The sequence below is a fragment of the Narcine bancroftii genome, chromosome 2 (genome assembly GCF_036971445.1).
Source record: "Narcine bancroftii isolate sNarBan1 chromosome 2, sNarBan1.hap1, whole genome shotgun sequence".
In the NCBI taxonomy this organism is placed as follows: domain Eukaryota; kingdom Metazoa; phylum Chordata; class Chondrichthyes; order Torpediniformes; family Narcinidae; genus Narcine; species Narcine bancroftii.
In genome coordinates, this window is record NC_091470.1 from 45,154,840 (window position 1) to 45,179,397 (window position 24,558).

Below are 24,558 nucleotides of genomic sequence, written 5' to 3' on the forward strand. Positions count from 1 at the left end.
AATACTAGAGTCTGTTGTGACAGATTATGTTATATTTTATATTGTATATAATGCTTTAAAAGGAGATAAATTGTGGCAGGTTTTTTTTGTGTAGGTCACATACAAACACTTCAAAACAGATCTCATTTAAAATGCCAGAGCTTGGCTCAAGCCAGTCACTTCAGGCTCCGAGTGCCTTTGCAAAAACTTTGAAGAATGCCTATAAGGACTTCACAAGTAGGTGTTAATTGGACATGCTGTTGAGTAATGGATTATTGTTTTGGAAAGCAACAGATGAATGAACTTGGAAATTAGGTCCAAAGCCGCAGTCTGTCTGAGTGCATTTGGCTGTTCTAAGAGAGTCATGTGGTTTTCTCTGAGAGAGTGAGTATTCAGTTCTACAGCAGCAGCTGGGACTGGAACATGACAAGCTTGTGGAAAAACCCCATTTTGAAGATGGGTTGTGAGTTCTTATTTTAGCCTGGTCAAAGCCCTTGTGGTCTATACAAGAGGAGATGGCTGGCTGCATAATGTTTCACTTGAAATAAGGGAAACAATAAAGGAACTCTGTGATGACCTGAAAGAAGAGGTTATCATCTGGAAAACCCTGATGAGGAAAGTTTGTTCGGCAAGATACCGAAGTGGCTGATCAGAAGGAATCTGTTGTGGGTGTCTAATGAGCAACAAATCTCTCTCTGACAAGAACCTCCCTGACCGGTAATTATTTACCTTTCAAACACCAAAGCCTGGTGAACTTCACAAAAATTAAATTCTGTGTGCAGTAATAAGAATTGCTGATACCAGTAAACTTGGAGGAGTGAGAAGTGAGATTGGACTGTGAATTAAATAGCTTTTCTGAACTTATATACACATTACATATCCATGCACTCAGAATTAGAAGGGTGTTAAGTTAATAGTAATAAGTTAAAGTTTGATCCTGCTTTCATTTTTAAAGATAATTAAAAGCAATTTTTGTTTAAGTTATCATTTGTCTTGGTGAGCATCTGTTGCTGCTGGGTTTTGGGGTTCTCTGGGCTCATAATACTGTTAATGAAATTGTTTTCTGTTAGTAGCACAACTGTAAGACATGAAAACCATGGCTATAGTGTTCTCGAATCTTGTGCTCGATGTTTGGCTGAAGTCTGCAGATTACAGGTCATGTGCATAGTCACAAACAGACTGTAAAATGGGAATGATAAAATGTTGATGTGTTGGAGGAACAATGCAAGTAAGGAAGGGATAGTGGTATGTACAGCTGACGGGAAACACAAATCATGGGAAACCCTTAAGGTGGAATGTGAATGGGTTGATGGGAGAAAGAAACAAGAGAGGAAAAAGCAGGAGTAAACCATAGTTAAATAAGTGAGTGTTCATGATAAGATGATTTTGGGGCCCTATGATATGTTTGGAATAGTCACTCTGTTTGTCATTGATGACGATGAGAAAGATTGGTGCCCCCAACCCACAGCACCATTAAACCTGCCACACTATCAGAACATTCCAGCTAAATGTTACTGTTTTGGAAGTATGTGGCACAGCAGTCTTGACACAGCAGCATGACCTTCACAAGCAGCCAGTTGCATATTACTCCACCCAGAGCATGCCACCATGCTCCCAGATCCTTCCTGCAGTATACAATTTGGTTTTTGCATCAGCTAATATCACTTTACATTAGCCAGTACAGATCTTATGCAACATAGAGTGGCAGCTTTGCTGACATCCAAACAAACCCAACACCTCACCTCAATCTGTATGAGATTGATCTTCTAAATAACCGATTACTAACTTTCTACAATGCACAACGATTAAACACAGATTCACCTGTGGAGCTGCAGAACCCGTCCCATGATGCTTTGAAGGTTGACTATATCCAGGGAGGATTTGCTAGATATCAGGACCCCCCCCACAATGTCATGACACATCATGTTTTTTGAATATTTTATTTAAATTTCATACATGCATTAATATCTAATTTCAGAAAATATTCCACATATGTCTCAGATCAGTAAATCATAATACATCCCCCCAAACTCACTCCCTCCAAATTATAACAGACCCCAAAACATTAAAAAAAAAAGGAAAGAAAAGATACAAGAAGAAACACATCTGGTTACTGATGTTCACATTCAATCAAATTTTGCCTTTACAATATTAAACATGTGTTAATTCCAAGGTGTTGATAAGATTCTTGAGATTTAGGGAATAGTTTTCATAATGTAATACCTACAATATGTAAATATGGGAACCACATTTTTAAGAAAATATCCTATTTATTTTACTTTATATGTCATTTTCTCAAGAGGGTACAACTATGTACTTCAGCATGCCATCTATCCATCCCCAAATGCAAATCATATTTCCATGTTACTGCTAATGCAATTTTCACAATTTTTTTTTGAAACGTGTTTAATTTTAGTTTTGGCTTTATCCCAGATATATTATCCAGTAATAAAAGCATTGGATCTTGAGGAAATTTAACTTTAATAACCCATTCTAAAAATACTCCTAATTTCATCATTTTGAACATGATCAAGTGGTGTGTAAAAAAAGTACCTATCTCTTGATTACATCTGAAACATTTATCTGAAAAATCTGATTTCAGTCTATTTAATTTCTGTAAGGTAAGATAGAATTGATGTAAAAAAAGTTATATTGAACCAATCTATATCTAACATTTATTGTATTTGTCACACTATCATGACACAGTTCCAATATTTCTCCCCAACACCAACATTTGGGTCAGTTTTCCACCTTTGCCTTGAGCTAGGGATTCATTATTTTCGTATTCCCTTTTGCGATACTGCAAACATAGCTGAAATAAACTTCTTGATAGATTTATTACAAATCAAATTTTCTATTTCACTCCTTTTAGGTAATAAGATTGTTGGACCCAATTTATCCCACAAATATGCCTTTATTTGTTAAAAACAAAATATTTTATTATTTTATATCCCATATTTATTTTTCAATTGGTTAAATGACAATAAGCTTCTCCCTTCAAAACACTCCACTATTCTCCTAATTCCCTTACTAGAACAGGTATTAAAAAGTCGGTTGTTCATTGTAAAAGGAATAAGCCTATTTTGAATCAGTGGCATTTTAGGTACCTCACAATTCTGCATTCCCATTTCAACATTTACCATATATTAATCAAATGTTTCAACAATGGAGTATCCCCTTATCTCCAATTATTAACCTCTTATCCCATTTATACATAAATCAGGCATTGTTTCCCCTATTTTATCCATCTTTATCTTAATCCACACCGGTTTCTCTCTCTCTTCAAAGAAGGATGAGATAAATCTCATTTGTGCTGCTTTATAATAGTTTTTAAAATTTGGAAGTTGTATACCCGCCAATTCAAATTTCGAAGTTAATTTTTCTAACGTGACTCAATATTTTGCCCTTCCAAAGAAACTTTTACATATTTATTTAGTGCCTGAAAAAAATTCTGTGGAATAAATATGGACAATGTTTGAAAAAAATATTGTAACCTGGGAAAAATATTCATTTTTATAAATTTACAAGTGAAAATCGGAAATGTGATCCATCAATCAAAAAATTGGGCAACACTGTAGCAGTTAGCGCAACATTGTTATGGTGCTAGTGATCGGAACAGAGTTCTGAATCCCACATTGTAAGGAGTTTGTAGGTTCTCCCTACGTCTGTGTGGGTTTCCTCCGGGGGCTCTGGTTTCCTCCCACCATTTGAAATGACCCAAGGTCAATTGGGTGGAATTAGGCAGCGCAGGCTCATGAGCCAAAAGGGCCTGTTACCGTGCCACATGTCTAAACTTAAAAAAAAAAATGTACAGGGAATTTAGGGTCAAACATTTCTGCCCAGAATTATAATTTGGTACGATGAGGTCTACTTTCATAAACACATGTACATTATACAAATGTAATGAAAAGGTTTCTTGGTGCCGCTTCTCAGATACACAAGTGAGACGAATAATACAAAAGGAAGAGAAAAAAAAATAAATATTAACAGTTGACTGTAGTGCAAAAAAGGTGCTGAGTCAGATCTTGAATAACTGAAGTGATCAGCAAAAGAAACAAGTGCAGAACGTTAGGCAAGTATACGAGGGAGAAAGAAACAAAAGGACACATTGATAGTGCAAAGATAAAGGCAGCCGTTTAAGAGCATACAGCATCGACAGTTGGGGAACAAGTTATAACATTTCCAAAGCCAAATATTGTAACAGCTGATGCAGATTCATAAAAGCATATAAAGAGAGGATGGGCCCAAACCACTGGTCAGAGAGACTTTAAAATATATATGGAAGGTAACATGACTGGATAGTAAGATTTAGAAAGGTAAAACCAGAGAATAAAACTCAGGCAGACAAATCCATGGTAAAGTGGCATTAACAATGGAGCAAATTGGAGGCCAGAGGGAAAAGGCAGCAAGAGATGAAATAGAGTGTTCTGTGAGTTGAGGTGGAAGGGGAAGAATATTTATATTGCCGGATAATGGGCAAGGCCTTAAAGCAATGCAATGATGGAGATAAGAATTTTCAAAACTAAGCATTAAAATTTGATCAGCCATGATCCCAATGCTTGGAGTGTATGGAGCAGCAAACCCAAGTGGCAAGTTGAGCTATTCATGATCTTGATTTGTATAGATTTAAAAGGCTTGGAATGGAATTCCAGCAGGAAAGGAGCAAGTGTAGGGTTTGAAGGGTGGTCGAGTTAAATGGGGGAAAATTCAGGGTCTAATATGCACCATGTAGTACCTTGTTAAAGGCCTTGCTAAAGTCCATAAATTGAAGACTTCAGTTCTGATGGTAGTACTGTTGTTACTTCAGAAATGGCAGATTTGCTGCTAGTGAAGGCACGGAAAAAAAACCATAGAATCATGACAGCACAGAATCAGGCCACCTCGGCCCCTCTAGTCTGTGTGGAACCATTTTTTTTTGCCTAGTCACACTGACCTGCACCCAGTCCAGAGACCTCCATGCTTCTCCCACCATGTACCTGTCCAAATTCTTCTCAAATTTTAAAACTGATCCACATTCACGACTTCAGCTGGAAGCTCGTTCCACACTCCCACCACTCTCTGTGTGAAGACGTTCTGACTCATGTTCCCCCTAAACTTTTCTGCTTTCACTCTTAACCCATGCCCTCTGGTTTGTATCTCACCCATCTTCAGTGGAAAAAGCCGATCTATATTTATTCTGTCTATCTTCCCTCATAATTTTTTTAAATACCTCCCCTCATTCTTCCATGGTTCAGGGAATAAAGTCCTAATCCGTTTAACCTTTCCCTGTAACTTGGTTCCTCAAGTATGGACAAAATCCCAGTAAATCCTCTGTCCACTCTTTCTATCTTATTGATATCTTTCCTGTAGTTAGGTGACCAAAACTGCACACAATACTCTAAATTTTACCTCACCAATGTCTTATACGACTTTAACGTAACATCCCAACTCCTGTACTCAATACTTTAATTTATGAAGGCCAATATGCCAAAAGCTCTCTTTACAGCCCTATCCACTTGTGACACCACCTTCAGGGAATTATGCACCTGTATTCCCAGATCCCTCTGTTCTACCGCACGCCTCAGTGCCCTTCCATTTACCGTGCATGTCCTTTTTTGATTTGTCCTTCCAAAATGCAACACCTCACTCTTGTCCGCATTAAATTTCATCTGCCATTTTTCATCCCGTTTTTCCATCTGGCCCAGATCCCTCTGCAAGCTTTGAAAACCTTCTTCGCTGTCCAATCTTAGTGTCATTTTCAAACTTGCTTGATCTAATTTACCACATTATCACCCATATCATTGATATAGATGACAAACAACAATGATCTCAGTTCTGATCCCTGAGGCACAGGCCTACAATCTGGAAGCAATCAATCTTCCTTCACTACTCTCTGTCATCATCATCGAATCCTGTTCATTACTTCTCCATGAATACTAAGCACTTGAATGTTCCAGACTAACCTTTCATGTGGGACCTTGTCAAAGGCTTTGTAGACAACATCCACAGCTTTTCCTTCATCAACTTTTCTGGTAACCTCCTCAAAAAACTCTACAAGATTGGTTAAACATGACCTACCATGATCAAAGCCACGTTGATTATCCCAAATCAGTCCCTGATTTATACATTTGATCTCACAGAACAACTTTGAATCTTTACCTACCACTGATGACAGGCTCACCAACCTACAATTTCCAGGGTTACTTTCGGAGCCTTTTTTGAACAACAGAACATCGTGAGCTACCCTAAAATCCTCAGCCACCACAAACGTGGCTAAGGACATTTTAAATATTTCTGCCAGAGCCCATGCAATTTCTACTCTAGCCTCCCTTAAGGTTTGATGAAATATCTTGTCAGGTCCTCAGGATTTATTCCCCTCCCCCTTTTATTTGCTATAAGACAGCAAGCACTTCCTGCTCTTTAATCTATATAGGTTCCATGACCTCACTGCTTGTTTTACTTACTTCCCATGACCCTTGTGCCCATTTCCTGAGTGAATACTGATGAAAAAAAAACCATTCAAGATCTCCCCATCTCTTCTGGCTCCATACAAAGCTGACCACTCTGATTTTCAATGGGACCATTTTTTTCCCCCTTACTATCCTTTTGCTCTTGGTATACCTATAGAAAGCCTTAGGATTTTCCTTCACATTGTCTGTGAGCTGATGAGTGGAGGCATGGTCTTTCACCACTCCTCAGAGGTCCTACTTCCTAGCCGTGCCATCAATGACCCTCTGTAGTTCTAAAATGCTGAGGAATGGGGATGACTGTGGGTTTTACATTGAAGATTAAAAGAGTACTGTGCTTAAGATGGTGGTGTATATGTTTGTCATCCTGACTAAGGATATGGGCTGCAAGGAAGCAGTGCACTGGCACAGGGTATCAGAGTGGGAGACATCCTCTTTCCAAGAAAGTAGCTGGGAGAGAAGCCTACAGGATAGGAAATCACAGCGGCAGACTAGGTTCCAGTGTGGAGTTCAGCGCCCAAAGTCCTCTCAGCGGGCATAGGCCGCGGATGACCAGCTTCTGGAAACCAGGAATTAGGACCAGGATATAGGAGGATGTCGATGGTGAGTAGGGCTCTCCAAGGGTCTCAGGCACTGACAGCTTCCCAATTGCTTTGATGGTTTGGAACCAGGCTCCAAGGGTGACTTGGGCTCATCACTGGACCAAACTTAAAAGCTGCACAGCATGACAGTCAAACATGAAAATCTGCAGATACTGTAGTCTAGTGCAATAAACAAAGGGCTCAGACGCAAAATATCAACTGCCTTTTACTTCGTACAGATGCTGCGTGACCTGCTGAGTTTCTCTGCACATTGTGTATTACACCTATAAAGGTTACATGAGCGTAGGAGACAGCAGGATTGACAGACACTCAGTATCTCTGAAGGGACTCTCTTTTCTCTCTTTCTTGTCTTAATAGTAGCACTGGACTAGTAGCACCTCTTTATGCCTTTAGGGTAAAATAATTTTTGTGTATTTTATCAACATGACAATAAATGAAATCTTGAATTTTGGTTGTTTTATTTTTGAAGCTGTCCTCATTAGTATTGATCACCTAAACTAGAGTCCTCCAGGATGTAAATTTCTCCTTCTTTTGTGTTAAAACAAATTAGTTCATTTTAAATCATACTGGGTAAAAATAGTCAATAAATAACAGTAGTTAAATATTTCTTCCATAAAGTTTATTTCTTATGAACATTTTTGAACTTAATAACCACATCTTTAAAATTTATATGAAAAGGCTCTGGCAAAGTAGCTGAATGCAATCCAGTTAAAGATTTAGAATAAAGATTCCAAAATAAATGACAGACTTGTCTATTAGCTTCTTCATATCAAGTTGTAGATTAATCAACGAGTGCTGACTAGGCATTGCAGATAATTTTGAATGTTCTTTTTAAAAACAAAATACATATCAGGATAAGCAGGACAAGCTGATGGTGGATAAGGTAGAGAATTTGAGCATGGTTAAGGTGATTTTCTGCAATAGTATGTCTTAGAGCCAACCAGCTGACCACAAGGGCAGCTACGATAAATTTAACAATGAAGTAGCAACTACTTCAGTAAAGCTACTAAAGCAATACACATACACTGGATTCGTCAACACAAGACTGTTTTATTTGGGCTTTACAGGCTTCTTTTATATCCCTTGCATCCCAGGTTCCACTGGACGGGGTGGTGATATCACTATGGGTTTGCCGCCGATCCGCGAAGCTGGCAGGTTTAAATTAAGCACAGTGGGGGGGCCTATGCCTTCTAGCAGGAGGCACAACAAACCAACGTGCTGTTACTCAGCACGCAGCACCAAGTGCATGTGATCCATTAACCGGTTGAGTACCCAGCGGTCTGGCCTACGGCTCCATGCGCCTGACGAAGAACCGCGCCAGTGATGATTCATGATACAGCGCTGTGCACCCACTTGGCCCGCAACACGACTGTTACAATGAGCTATTTGCCTTATGGTGTATGACCATTTATCTAATAGCAATTATTTTATGAGAGTTCAGCCTTGTTTGATAAAAATATAAAAAGAACAGCAATAGAATTAAATTCACATTAGTTACTGTCCAAAAATAGAATTCAGAAATCTTGGCATATGATTCTAATCTACAAAACGTTCTAACAATGAATTCCATAAATATTAGGGAGTGAGAAGGGACTGAGATGAGTATTTATTTGGCATAAATGCCACTACTTTTTTCTATTGATAGTAAATCAACATTATTTTGTACTGGAAACAAATAATGACATTAAAAAGACAACATTCAATTCTAAATTGTTCTTGATTTAATGCATCAATCTGAAAAGTGAATCAAGTCTCTCCCTAATACTTCAATGTTATTTCCTCCATAAAACTACAATTAGTTTTTAATAGTTATCTCATAGCTTACCAGATTTTCCTTTAGTTATAGAATTGCTGGTTACAGTCAGAGTCTGAGGTTTCAACATCTCTACAGGTGATGGCTGATTAACTTCTGGTCTAGTTCCAGATGATATTTGGATGTAGGGTCCCACAGCAGCTACACGGCCAGAGGTGTTAGAATGGGCCTGGGATGACTGTGTGCCATTAACCTGACTCAGCTGATGGAGGAAAAGCAAACTTGTTAGATATCAAAGTTAACTGCTCTACTACAATAATTTTGCAATATTATAGGTCTTTCATTGACAATTTTAATGATTACAATAATTAGAATAACTGCTCATTTTTCTTACTCTGCTAGCTGTGGGGGTGGGGGTGGAAGAAAGGTCCAGGAAAAGCAGAACATTTGACATTTAGTAGAAATGGAAATGAATAAAAATTAATTAGGCTTAAACCAAATACCCTTGGCATTCTTATGCCAAGGGTAATTTCTGTTACTGTGAAGGCTGGAAGTTGCAAGGCAAGAATGGCAACTGCTGCAAGGAAGTAGCAGTGTGGCCTATGCTACTAAAATGAGAATTGCCTGTCCACACCTTCACTAAAAGTTATTGATTGCAAGTTTTTTTTAAAAAAAAAGAAAGCACATATTTATGTAGCTGTCTCAGTGCTACTTTGGATGGTTAAACTTTTGAGCAATTTAACTGAACACTAATTGTGCCAAAACAAGCTACTTTGTGGTTGTTTACAACTTTTCCTATTCACACAATGAGTCAAAGTAACTTTGGATGGACTGATATATCTATTGGTTAAATGTAAATCATTTCAGCACAGAACACTAGCTCCATTGTGAATATTCCTGCAGTGTTACACAAAACAAATTGTCATGGTATTATCATTTGCCTAGGCAAGGAGTAAAATTATTTAAACCTTTGCCTGCTTAAAAATGAGCATTAAGAAAAACTTTAACAAAAGAAAAACTGCTACCAAGGATAATAAAGTCATTAATCACATGCACATTTCAAAAATGAACTACTTTCATCATTGCATACTGTACATTTCATGCAAGAGAAAAATTTCACTGCTCAGAATGCCACAAAGCAAAAAATAAAAACCAGGGTCATACAGGGATGTTTTCCTTTTGACGTGCATCAGCTTTCTTCTTCCACAAGCGTTCACGAAGTTCATTAATTCTTTTGTCCATCATAGTCACTTCCATGTTACGTTTGTTAAGCAGCTCCTTTTGATACTGAAGTTTAGTACTTTGTTCTTGATTAAGTTTATTACGAATCTAGAGAGGTCAGTGAATTCACAAAATATTAAAATGTTTGGCTTCATAATCTTTTAACGTTTTTACTTCAGCTCAAGTTTTTTTTTAGTTGCACAAAGAAAACGGAGTAACCTTTTGTAACTGCTTTTCTGTTATGCAGGACATGAGCTAACAGTGCTCGCACCCAGCAACAATACTTTTGTGTCGTCAGCATCAACCCCAAACATGGGTGGGTGCCAGATTGGAAAGGCTGGATGTCAGGTTGATTTTTTAAAAAAAAAAAACTTGTTTTTTTTAAAATTGGCTGGCTTTAGTGAATCAGCTGTTATTTGATTTCTTTTGCCTGGCTTCTTAACTACCATGTAACACATTTTATAATTTTTTTTAAAATGCTTCTCAGATATCTGGAAAATGGAGTTAATTGATACACATCCAGTCCTGAGCGTTTCAGTATTGTTCTTTCATATACAGTAGTCTCCCTTTATCTGCGGTGGAATCCAAGACCCCCCAGCAGATGCCTGAAACCGTGGATGGTACCCTATACCGGGTATACGCCACTTAACATTCACAATACGTTCTGTGAAATTGGGTGTTATGCAATGTGGACATTGTGCAAACACCATATTATATTCTTAGCAAAGCTTTATGGGATACTGTAGTGTACCTGTCAACTTTTTATTTGTAAGTAGGGATCAGTGTGGGGACCGACATGGGGCTGTGTGCAGAGAGCTGGGCAAATCCGTTTCGGACCTCAGGTAACTGAAATTGCAGAAAGTGAAACTAAGGATAAGAGGGGACCACTGTATTAAGAAATTTTTAAAAACCTCCTTTAAATAAGTTTCTTGGTCAATTGAAAACATCCATCTTACTTCAAGTCAAACTGGTCAAATGCTGGTCAAATTAGTGGATTGAAATACAAAGAAATGCAAATGCCAATATAAAGTGTTGGAATAATCAGCTCATGAAGAGGGAAACAGAGTTAATATTGCAGATCAATAACTCCTTAATAATGCGGACCAATGACGTGAAACGTTTTATATAAAATTGTGAGCGGCGTAGATTCCTTTTTGTCACCACCTTTTGCCTAGGGCAACAATGGCCAAACCAGAGTACATCTGTTTCAGGCAAGCAGAATAAAGTTTACACGGAGATGTCAGAGATAGTTTTTTTTTTTACAAAAAACAGTGGTGGGTCCCTAGAATGCACTGCCAGGGGTAGTGGTCAAGGCTGATATAATAGGGACATTTAAGAGACTTAAATAGGTATGGATCTAAGACAAACAGCGGAGGGGGGTGGGGGTAGTATGGACCGCAAGGGAGGGAAGGGTTAGATTGATTGTGGAGTAGGTTTATATGGGCTGGCATGACATTGTGGACCAAAAGGCCTGTTCAGTTCTAGGTTTCTCCATCCACCAACGCTGCCTGATCTACAGAGTATCTTTAATTTTCCATCAAGGTTCATGACTCATGAAGATGGACCAAGTGTTTGCTTGGTCTGAAAATATAGCATTATAAAGCCTTAGGTACTTCACCTGCAGCTCCTGATATAGTTTTTTTAATTCAAGTGCAGCAGGACCTGGTACTTGTCCATTATAAGGATGCAATCCATTTGTTTTCCCTTTCCTCAGGTCATCGAGTTGCTGGGTTAGCTGATCAACTTTCAACACTGCTGATTGTAACTCCCGCTGCTTCTCATGAAACATAGTGTTAATGTGCTCAATTTCAGTTGCTAGAAAAAAAAGCAAAAAGAAACCCGAGACCCACATATATTGCAATTATTAGTAGGTAAAGTATCAAACATCAATACAATGCAGAGGGGAAACAAATGAGATTCTGGTTTTGTTTTTATTCATCCTTGCGTACCAAGTTTTACTAGATTAGCTATAGTCCAGTGTGAATGGACCAACCGGTATTTCAAAACGGTTCATTCACCTGCCAATTTAGCAGTTTGCCAATGTAAAAGGGGCTAAAGATTCTGACAGTAGAAGGTGGTCATCATTTGGGCCAATGTGTTTGCACTGGTTCTCTGAAAGCTGTTTAATATGGATCAACATTTAAACTATTTCCCATAATAATGCAAGTTAATTTTCTTCATGTAATTTTTTTTTTGGAAAGGTTCAATGTAATCTACTCCAAATAACTTTCCATGCATTGTTTTGCAGAACTTAACCAACTGCATGAAACAAATTCTCATCTCTTTTCTGGTCATTTTGATATTTAAAATCTGACCTGATATTGTCAGAGGAAATTTTTTTTTCCACTTGCTCCAACAAAACTCCCTAAACACATTTTTAAAAAAAATGGTTGTAGCCCTTAACCTTCTCTTGTATAGTAACCTTAGTTATTCAATTCACTTTACAGTCATCTTGTGCCTTCCCCAAATCCTTACAACCCTACCCAGAAGTATAGAGAACATTTCAGTCCAGGGAAACCAAAGTTTTAGAATGACACACTTGCATTTTGTATTTAGTTCATATTTACCAATCAAATATGCAACAAATATTTTTACTGCTGCATTTCAATAACCCTGCCAACTTCAAAGACGAATATGCATGACTTGCTTGATTCTTCCACCCAGGATTTTCCAGCTCCACAATTTTACACTAGCCATAGCCAACCTACTCAGAGCAACCCAATCGTTTCAACGTCACCAACATTAAAAAAAAAAGCCATATTTTAAAAAAAGAACTTCCACAAGTTGAATGGGGCAATAACATTTAAAAAAAAATAAAGCTAATACTTTAAAAGATTTTCTAAATGTCTCAAATCAGACTTTCTACCACTGACCATCCTCTTTACTGCTAGAGGACCACTCCACTTTGTGAAATGATTGCAGCGAGGACGTTTACACTGGGAGCTTCGTGACCATAAGAAGTGAGTGTGATTGTAGGCAACCTAGAAAAGGTGAACGTGAGGCACAGATGAGGTCCACCACCATTTGTTTAAGTGTAAAAGCAAAAATCACAATTAATATTTAAAATGAGATGTTCAAAAATTAAAACATTGATTATTAAAAGGAGGGAACATAATTAGATGGAAAGCTGATATATAGTGCCCTCCATAATGTTTAGGACAAAGATACTTTTCTGTCCTTTATGTGCCCCAGTGCTCCACAGTTTAAGTTTGTAATCAAACAATTCACATGTGATTAAAGTGCACATTCCAGATTTAATGTGAGGTTATTTGTATACATTTTGGTTTGACCATGTAGAAATTAGAGCACTTTTTGTACCTAGTCCCCTCATTTCAGGGCACCATAATGTTTGGGACATTTGGCTTCACAGGTGTTTTGATTACTATGTATGTTTAATTTCTTCATTGGTGCAGGTATAAGAGAGCTAGGCTTGCTTCTAAGCTTTTGATCACCTTGGGAGTCTGTAGTTGCTTTTTTTTAGCATGAGGACCCGAGTTGTGCAAATGAAAGTCAAAGAAGCCACTGGGAGGCTGAAAAACAAGAATAAAATAGTAAGAGACAGTGGCCAAGCCTTGGGCATATTCAGACTATTAGGCTTCTGCAGTGGTCATTGACACATTCACACCTGCCTCCTGAAAAGTGGTTCTTATCATGGGTTTGGGGATTTTTCTTCATTATGATGAGAATTCTTCTGTCATCAGCAGTGGAGATCTTCGTTGGAATTCCAGTCCCTTTGTGATTACTGAACTCACCAGTATCCTCTTTCTTCTTAATGATGTTCCAAACTGTTGATTTTGGTAAAGTTTGGGCAATATTTCTAACTGTTTTATTCTTGTTTTTCAGTTTCATAATGACTTCTTTGACTTTCCTTGGCACAACTCTGGTCTTCATGTTTAAAAAATGGCAATTACAGACTCCCAAGGTGATCAAAAGCTTAAGAAGCAAGTCTAGCTCTCTTATACCTGCACCAATGAAACAATTAAACATACTTAGTAATCAAAACACCTGTGAAGCCAAATGTCCCAAACATTATGGTGCCTTGAAATGAGGGGACTTGTATATAAAAAGTGCTCTAATTTCTACATGGTCAAATGAAAATGTTTACAAATAACCTCACATAAAATCTGGAATGTGCACTTTAATCACATGTGAATTGTTTGATTACAAACTTAAACTAAGGAGCACTGGGGCACATAAAGGACATAAAAAGTGTCTTTGTCCTAAACATTCTGGAGGGCACTGTAGATGTTCATGGCACCAACAGGATAGGACTCTGGTCAAAGCAAAAACATGAACTCTTCAAATTAGCACTTTTTACTATTACATCTTAATTAATTCATGGGAAAAAAATCTTAATTGAAAATTTGAATACTCACAAAGATTGCCATTTATAATTTTACTGTAGTCCACTTGTCCTCGCATAGCTCGTATCTTCTTCAGCTTTGCTTCCTGGCTCTCCATTCGTTCTTTAAGTTTTTGCAATTTGTCACTTTCTGAAATGGACTGCTGTTGGCGTCTTTCTTGTTGTTTCAGATAACGTAAACGCTGCTCCTTTTGAGGAGGATAAACACGATAATTAATAAATATTGTTTACAAGCATCACATTGCATTTATTAATGTTACACCTGAGAACTTAAGTCCCACATGAAATTTTAAAGTTCAATCTTTCAATAACCAAAAATCCAATTTACTAGTTTTCTTTGGACATACCTGTATTACAAATTATTATCTAAACCATAACACACATTATATTTCTCCCAAAAGAAGACACTATATCTTGTGACATATTTATTAAAGGTTCAAATGTTCCTTTAATTGTCACATAATAAGACATTAATAAAAAGCGACACTGCAAGAGCTGCTGCAATGGAAGTGTCGCTGAGGCAGATCAGTGAGGAGGGGTAACACAATGCCCCTTCGCAGGGTTCTACTGCCAAGTCCGGACAGGCTTTAAATGGCCTATTAAAGGAGCCAATTGTGTTCGATTTTAAAATCTTAACAACACAGGGTCTGGGGCCAAGATGGTGGTGCCTGCATTCAGCAATAGCCTCGAGAGGGTTAGCAAGCAGAGGATTGGTGCAGGGCACCAGAAAACAGGAAGACCATCCCCTGTTTGAGGAGAAGCAGAGGAGATGACCCCACAAAATACTGACCATGGTGGCAAACCAGTGAGGGGCTCTGTGGCTAAAGAACACACAGGTGGCAAGCTGTTGGCGACGAGGTGAGGGATCCATACAGGACACACTAGGCTGCAGACTGCTCGAGACTGGTTGAAGGGGTACCAGGTATCAGAACCAGGATGCGACAGGGTGTTGAAGGCTTCCTGATCGTGTTAGAGGTTTGGTTCTGGAGCACAGGTTGCTGATGGTTTGGACTGAAGTCTGTGTGGCTGCAGGAGCGCTGGAGGTGAATCCATGGACACTCAGTGACTCTGAAGAGACTCTCTTTTGCTTCTCTTTCTCTCATACTTGAAAGGAGTGCTGGGTAATTTCTGCTGATGGCGAATGTTTGCCTTACAGCAGACTAAATGGAATTCTGTGTAATATTATGTTTTATTACATGACAATAAAATAATTTTTAATCTAGTACATGATATATTTCAACTTTTGTTTGCTATAAGATAAACAAAGAATCACCGTAAGCATTGACTGCCACCCTTTTTATTGGCAAAAACCGATAGCTATTCCTTAGACTTTTACATTCTTCTGATCACCAAAATATTTGTTTTTCTAATGTTCTCCTTTCCCCTATAAATCATAGATCAGCCTGGATATTGAAATTTGCTGTGTGGGAGGGAGGGAGTAAAAGGAGAAGGAGAGAGAGGTTGGGTGGGGGAGAAAGGGTAAGGAATTTGTCAGTTGAATATCTAAACCTTAAAGAGGTATCTGGGATTCAAGAGAACCGGCACCTTCAAGCAACCAGCAAAAACAAAAAGGAAAATAAATAAACAAACATTAGGGTGATAAGCCACCGGGGTCAGAATTTAAATTTTGTAAGTTACTGAATCACCTGATTAAAGTGAATTTTACATAATTAAAAGTCTACAATAATTACTTTTTTCAAATTACTTTACACTATCTTATAAACGGTGTATTCTTATGCAGGTGTATTAGTAGATCTTAGTCAATCGGAAAATTTGCATATCTGACATACGCAGACCTTATAGGTACAAGAAAATGGGTATTCTACTATATTCATGCAAGTGAAGGTTGTTCAGTCCAAGTACAATATAGTATTTTTGTTTTTTTAAACTGTTTAAATGTAGATGTATTGGTTAAGCATTGTCTCAAGCAACTGGAAAATAAATTTATCTGGCAACTACCATTCCCCATAGGTACCAGATACTAGGGGCTTTATTGTATCTTCTTTCACTAGCCTAAGCCAAGAAGCTGAATCTTTCTTCCATCTTCCATAGAACATTGAGGCAAATCACACTAAACTCCACTACCTCCGAAATATAATTACCAAAGTTAGAAATAAAACCCATTTCTTTCATCTATAATCATTGAGTACCTGTTATCTAACTATGGCTTGGGCCATTATTGTTTAAAAACACTGTTTTTTGGTCAAATAAACCAGAACAGATCAAATGATTAGTATACATGTCACAGTTAAATTTTTGAATTTCAGTAAGAGAAACAGAATCAGTATTTATTGTCATGAACAAGTCATGAAATTTGGTGTTTTGCAGCAGTATCACAGGGCAAATGTTCATATTATCTTATGACATGACTATAAAAAAGTAAAAATAATACTGCACAAAAAGTCAGGCAGGATCAATGGTTCATTGATTATTCAGGAATCCTATGGCAGCAGGGAAGAAGCTGTCTTTGTGCCACTGAGTGTTCATCTTTAGGCTCCTGTACCTTTTCCTTGACAGTAGCAGAGTGAAGAGGGCATGGCCTGGGTAGTGGGGGGGGGGGGGGTCTTTGAGGAGAGAGGCTGCTTTTTTAAGATGCTGCCTCACATCCTCAATGGAGAGAAGTCTGATGTCTGTGATGTCGCAGGCCGAGTTAACAACCCTCTGGAGTTTATTCTTGTCCTGAGAGTTGGTGCTTCTATATCAGGCAGTGATGCAACCAGCCAGAATGCTCTCCATGAGACACTTGTAGAAGTTTATTAGAGTCTTTGGTGACAAAGCGAATCTCCTCAGACACCTCACAAAGTATAACCGCTGGTGAACCTTCTTTATGATTGCATCAATGACAGGACAGCTCCTTGGAGATGTAGACACCCAGGAATTTGAAGTTCTTGACACTCTCCAAATCTGAGCCCTCGCTGAGGACTGGATCGTGTTCTTCTGACTTCTCCTGAAGTCCACAATTATCTCCGTGGTTTTGCTGACATTGAGCGCAAGGCTGTTGTCGTACACGATTCAACGAGCTGATCTATCTCCCTCCTGTATACTTCCACATTGCCGTTTGTGATTCTGCTGACAACTGTGGTGTTATTGGCAAACTTGTAGATGGCATTGGAATTGTGCCTGGCCACATAGTCATGGGTGTATAATGAGTAGAGCTGTGGGCTAAACACATATCCTTGGGACGTGCCAGTGTTGATAATCAGTGAGGAGGAGACATTTCCAATTTGTGCTGTCTGAGGTCTTCCAATGAAAAAGTAATGGATCCAGTTGGAGAGGGGAGTACAGAGGCCTAGAGTTTGTAGCTTCTTGACCAGCTCTGGGGGAATAATGGCATTGAAGGCTGAGCTGCAGTCAATAAAGAGCAGCTGTATAAATGAATTACTGTTTTCAAGATGATCCAGAGCTGAGTGGAGAGCCAGCCTTATTGTATCTGCTGTGGAGCCCTTGTGACGATAGGCAAATTGCAGTGGGTCCAGATCTTTGCTTAGGTACATGTTAATTCTGGCCATGACCAAATCCTCAAAGCATTTAATCACAGTAGGAGTTAGTGTTACTGGGCAATAGTCGTTGAGGCAGCTCACACTACTCTTCTTGGTACCGGGATGATTCATGCCCTTTTGAAGCAGGTGGGAGGGAATCTCTGAGTGCCACAATGAGAGGTTGAAAATATCCGTTGGTTGGAGTGTATGCTGTCAGGGCCTGACGCCTTATAAGGGTTCACCCTCTTGAATTTTGTTCTGGCGTCACCCTCAGAGACAGCTATCACAGGGTCCTCTGCCTTTTCAGGGATTCTAGTAGGCACTGTTTGGTTATCCTTCTCAAAGCGGGCAAAGGTGTTCATCTCATCAGGTAGTGAAGCATCACAGTCTCTCACTTTGTAGGCTGTAATGGCCTGCACTCCCTGCCATAGTTGGCGTGTATCTATCTGTCTCTAGCTTCCTCCAGAATTGCTACTTTGCTTCAGAGATGGCCTTCAAGGTAGTAACAATTACATAATTATTGTTTTCCAGCAGAAACAGCATTGAACAATCTTTCATTTAGTTAATCTTGAAAGGGAGATGAACATTTAACTTCAATGGATCCTGCTGTAAATAGCAACTTGAACAAGAATCACCTTGCAACAAAAAGTTTCATTTAAATTTTGCCTACATCCATTTCCTTTTCTATTCACATATTACTACAGGTGATATTTTAATACAAGTTTTATTTTCAAATGGCCCTGGACAGTCATAATAATTTTTCCTTCAGTCCACCAGCAGTCCCTCTGAAGTATCCAAGCTGATTTAGAAACAGCCTCCTCCTAGATTCATCAGTTTTCCCACAGTAAACAGACAAATCATCTATGGAAATTTGTGTTTGGAAGATAAGAATTTCTACACAGCATACCAAAAACTATCAACTTCCTTAAACAAAAAGAATTACTTGGAAAAAAAAATGAGGGTGATGGGTGTGAGGTAGGTAAAAATTAGATTGTTGTGCAGTAGGTTTCCATAGGTCAGCCAACATCATGGAGGGTCTGTACTATGCTGGAATGTTCCATGTTCTATAACAACATTAAATATTGCTTTAGTAATTATTAAAATGATTATGAAACAGAATTCTATCTGCTGTCAAGGGTTCAGTTTTTATCTATTATAATTTTCAATAATTCAGTATTTTCTTGTACACAATGCATCAATTTCAAATAATGTTTCACCTATTTAAATGCCTGTCTACATGGGCCTTAAAGATTTGGATTGTATCCAACTCCTCTTGGAGGTCTAGATTTCAACAACTGTGTAAAGAAAGCCAAACCCCTCAAATCCCATTCAGAATCTTTGTCTCATCTTAAAACCCATACACTCTTGTTTTTGTTGCCCCTACCAATAGAGAGAGAGAGAAAAAAAATCTTTCTATCTACCTATGCCTCAATTTTACAAACCTCAATCAGGGTCACCCTTCAGCCTCCTTCATTTCACAAGAAACAAGCCCATCCAATCTCTCCTATAACTAAAATCCTGATAACATCCTGGTGAATCTCCTCTGCAGAATCCCTCTACAGAAAATTTTCAAAACATATGAGAGTTTCCTTTTTTCATTCAACTTACAGTATTACAGTTAAATCATTTTGGATATAAATTAGACTATTTTTAGAGAAAGTGTTAAGGTTAAGCTTCCATTAGACCCAATGTTATTTTTATTAAGAAACATTAAAATATTTAGTTAAAAATTTTATGATCGGCCATGGCTTTAGCTGTTTCAAGGAAGTGTGCAGCTATAACTTGGAAGTCTGATATAGACTTGGGGATGCAAAGGTGGCACACTGAAATGAGATCTTTTATTCCTCTTGAAAAAAAAAACAATTTATGTGATAAATATCACTCTTTTTTGAAAATATGGAGCCCATATTTACAACAAGTTGGTTTGAAAATTTAAACTTTCAATAGCTCACCCTGAAGGTGGTCTTCAGTTCCATGGTGGTTGATCAGAATTTATATATTCATTCTTTCTTTGGGGTGTTTGGGAGGGAGGTGGGTGGAGGGGAGGGAGGGATGGATTGTTTATATACCACATGTATTGCCCTATATGCATAATTCATTATTAATTAAATGTATTGTGTTTTAAAATTTTTTAATAAAATATTAAAAAATTTATGGGAGTTGTAGGATAATGGGGGTATTTGGGCAGCATTGGTTTGTGGACCCGAAGGGTCTGTTACTGTGCTATGTATCTAAATTTAAAAAAATACTGGAAATACTCAACAATTTAAGTTGCATCTGTGGGGGGGGGGGGGGGAAATGAGCTAAAGTCTGATGTCAAAGACACAAACATTTGAACTTAAGCTGCAGAGTTGGGGTGGGAAGGTGGGTGGAAGAAAGGAGATAGAATACATTTGAGAGACTAAAACTGGGGTGACTATGGTGATATACTAATAAGTGTGATAGCAATTGAAGAGGTATGATGATCATCTGGGGGTGACATGAGAGTCGGCTGTGTTTTAATCTCTTTTGTGTTGCAACCAGATCTGCATAGAATAGTGTAACTGTGATCTAATTTGTGTTTTTACTTCAACCATGATTTTGTATTTTATTATTGTTTCATATAATTCATTGATCTTAGAATTGTACACCACAAAAAACCTCATACATATTGACTGTGATGTCTACTTACACTAATCCCATCTGTCTGCATTAGACAGATATCCCTCTATCGCTTTTCTCTTTCAATATCTGTCCAAATAACTTTCAAATGTTGTAACTGTAACTGCCTTTACCACCTCTTCTGGCAGCTCAGTCCAAATTACCACCACAATGTGAAGGAGGTGCCCTTTTAAATCTTCTCTCTTCCCAAATCTGTGCCCTTAGTTCTGGAACTCAACCTATCAAATCTCTCCTTATAACCACAGACCTCCATTCCAGGCAACATCCTGGTAAATCCCTTCTACATCCTCTCTGTTGCTTCCATGTCTTTCCTGTAATATCAGGATCACGCTAAATTGCCAGAGAATGTCCACACTTTTATATTCTATATCCTGACCTACAAAAGGGCAAGAATGTCATATCAATACCCTGTCTACACGTGTTGCCACTTTCAGGGAACTACGGACATGAACTCAAGGTCCCTATATATGTCCTGCCTCTATTTGATTTCCTATCAGTCCACACTTGTCAGGTTAAGTTCCATCTGCAATTTTACGTTATCTATACCATGACGGAGCCAGAGATAATCTTCCTCACTATTCACAATGCCACCAACATTTTGAGAAATCCACTAATCAGTCCACACTTGTCAGGTTAAGTTCCATCTGCAATTTTACGTTATCTATACCACGACGGAGCCAGAGATAACCTTCCTCACTATTCACAATGCCACCAACATTTTGAGAAATCCACTAATCAGTCCACACTTGTCAGGTTAAGTTCCATCTGCAATTTTACGTTATCTATACCATGACGGAGCCAGAGATAACCTTCCTCGCTATTCACAATGCCACCAACATTTTGAGAAATCCACTAATCAGTCCACACTTGTCAGGTTAAGTTCCATCTGCAATTTTACGTTATCTATACCATGACGGAGCCAGAGATAACCTTCCTCACTATTCACAATGCCACCAACATTTTGAGAAATCCACTAATCAGTCCACACTTGTCAGGTTAAGTTCCATCTGCAATTTTACGTTATCTATACCATGACGGAGCCAGAGATAACCTTCCTCACTATTCACAATGCCACCAACATTTTGAAAAATCCACTAATCAGTCCACACTTGTCAGGTTAAGTTCCATCTGCAATTTTACGTTATCTATACCATGACGGAGCCAGAGATAACCTTCCTCGCTATTCACAATGCCACCAACATTTTGAGAAATCCACTAATCAGTCTACACTTGTCAGGTTAAGTTCCATCTGCAATTTTACGTTATCTATACCATGACGGAGCCAGAGATAACCTTCCTCACTATTCACAATGCCACCAACATTTTGAGAAATCCACTAATCAGTCCACACTTGTCAGGTTAAGTTCCATCTGCAATTTTACGTTATCTATACCATGACGGAGCCAGAGATAACCTTCCTCACTATTCACAATGCCACCAACATTTTGAGAAATCCACTGATCATACTTACTGAACTTACCAATCATACCTCCACATTCATGTGCAAGTCATTAATATATGATCCCAAACAACAAGGGACGCAGCACCAATCCCTGTGGTACATCACTGATCACAGACTTTCAATCAGAAAAGCATCTATCCACCATTACCCTCTTCCTCCTAGAATAAAACCAATTATGGCTCAAAGTCATAGGCTCATCTTGAATTCCACATCCCTTCAACTTCTGCATTGCCTTCCCATGTGAAATCTTATCAATTGCTTTCTAAAGTTCATTAAGACAATGCCTTCATCAATCTACTTAGTTGCCTCCTTACATACAAAAAAAATCAACTGAGTAAGGCAGGATTTCTGCCTAACAAACCATGCTAATTATCCCCAATCAGCCTCGGAAGGGCAGTAAATAAAACCTATCCTTTCAAATTTAATCTCTTTTGTGTTGCAACCAGATCTGCATACAATAGTGTAACTGTAATCCTTTCAAATTTTCTCCAATAATTTTGTTGTCCTTCTTAAATAAAAGAGAAACATTAATTAGCCTCCAATATAAGACTGGAATAGTTAATGTTTGAGCCAAAACCCACTAAAGAATATTGAAATGAAAATACAGAAAATAGTGGACCCCAATTTATGATCATACTAGTGTTAAAATTTAACTGAAATGTCATCAGGGAAACTGGAGGAAAATTTGTTGTAAATTTTGTAAAAGCATTTTTAGATGATGGAAGAATATTTTCATGATCTTATGCAATTTATTTATTGAAATGCCACACATCAACACAATTATTTACTACTCGCAGGATACCAAGCATTGCCCGGGAAATAAAACAAAGAAAAAGCATGGTTCATTATTTCCATGTGTATAACATGTCTCATTAAGAGTTGGAGGTTTGAAATTGGTGGTTACTAATAAACTATATATATGTGGGCCCCAAATTTGTTCATATTGAGCGCAATGGTCTCTTAAATTATAAGTACTTTTTTTTCTAATGGAATACAATTGTTCACTTCTATGTACTACCGTTGTATTTTCAAAGGGTGAATAATCCAATAAAAGTCTTGCTTTTGAACTCTCCCTTGTACAAAACATATCAATCCTAGAGTAAGTCTTATGTCTGTTAGAATAATACAATATAAATAATCTCTTTCCTTTGGGTGCTGTTTTCTCCATATATTTATTAGTTTCATATCCTGCATGAGCTTAATGTGAATTTAGCTGCTTTATTTTTTTGTGGTATTTTTCCTGGTTTTATCTAAGAAGATAAAAGGTCAAAGCGAAAATTAAAATCTCCACCTAATAAAATATGCCCATGTGTGTTTGATAACTTTAAAAAATAAAGTCTTGCATAAATTTCTGATCATCCTTATTAAGTGCATTTATATTAAACAAGTTCAAGGATTCTGAGTAAATTTGGCATGCAATCAAAACATATCTACCAGCCGGACCTGTGACTATTTTTATATTTTAATAGGCACATTTTTACTAATTAAGATAGCTACATCCCAGGACTTGAATTGTAAGATGATGCTAACATGACCTACCCAGTCTCTCTTCAGTTTAAGATGATCTGCCTCTGTTAATTGTGTTTCTTGTACAAAACACATCCTAGATCCTAGAAACACATCCTAGATCCTATTTTTCTCTTTTTTAGTAATGTCAATATTTTTTTCCTTTTTATTTTGTTGTGTATTCCATTAATAGTATAAAATTTTAATGTATTCATTTTGTTAACCCATATTTTCCTATATACCAACCCCCCCCCCACCCCAATCCTCCAATTCTCTTCTTGAAGTTCTTCTGTTCCTAAAATTTGCAGGATCCATTGTTTTAAGAATCCTTTTATATCTGTGCCTTCCTCACCTTCTTTCAGGCCCACTATTTTATATTATTACGTCTGCTAAAATTTTCAAGAACATCAATTTTCTGAGCCAATAAATCTTGTGACTTTGTAACCTCTTTATTCATAGCTTCCATTTTTTCCTTTAAAACAGTCATGTCCATTTCCACGCCTTTGATTCTTTCTTCTACCTCTTCAAATTGTTTTTTTCATATCAATCATTACATTTTCCAAGCATTGAATTTTTACACCTGTTTCCAGTGCACAGCTTCTATTAACTTTAATTTCTGACATCAATGTTTCCATTAGTATTCTCATCTGGTCATCAAAGTACTTTATATCTACCATTTGTTTTTGCTTTTTACCTTTAATTTTCTTCTGAATCTATTTGTTTCTTACAAAACTTCTGTCTCTTGATCCATTTCTTTACTCGATATTGAGCTTGTTTCTGCAGCTGTTTCTTCTGTATTTGTTTCCAATATGCTTGCAGCGGCTTGCTGATGACGCCTGTACTCTTCCATGTCTTGTTTGAAATGTATTCCACGCATATGCGACTCCTTGCCCATGCACATTGACCTGCCCCGCGTGATGATGCCACGAGGCTGCTTGCCTACCAGCCTTGCAGCTCGGCTGCCTTCCTTAGGCAAGCTCCTAGATCCTGAACACAGGTAAGGCAAGGCTTCGGATGCTTTCTTTACTTCTTCTTTACTAATCATGGAGAGGTTCTCCTTCTTCGGTGGCAGGCTTATCTTCCAAT

The 24,558-nt window shown here is 38.0% G+C and overlaps 1 protein-coding gene across 5 annotated transcripts in view; it reads right to left on the reverse strand.

Moving 5' to 3' along the window:
- The window catches only part of ppp1r13bb (protein phosphatase 1, regulatory subunit 13Bb), a 112,529-nt gene that overhangs the window by 27,370 nt on the left and 60,601 nt on the right, over positions 1-24,558 (reverse strand). For all 5 annotated transcript variants that reach the window (XM_069916516.1, XM_069916515.1, XM_069916517.1 and 2 more), the window contains 4 exons: positions 14,378-14,552; positions 11,620-11,816; positions 9,945-10,109; positions 8,853-9,042 (listed from right to left, as the gene is read on the reverse strand). In XM_069916516.1, coding sequence (XP_069772617.1) covers positions 8,853-9,042; positions 9,945-10,109; positions 11,620-11,816; positions 14,378-14,552 — 727 coding nt within the window. The remainder of the gene's footprint in view (positions 1-8,852; positions 9,043-9,944; positions 10,110-11,619; positions 11,817-14,377; positions 14,553-24,558) is intronic.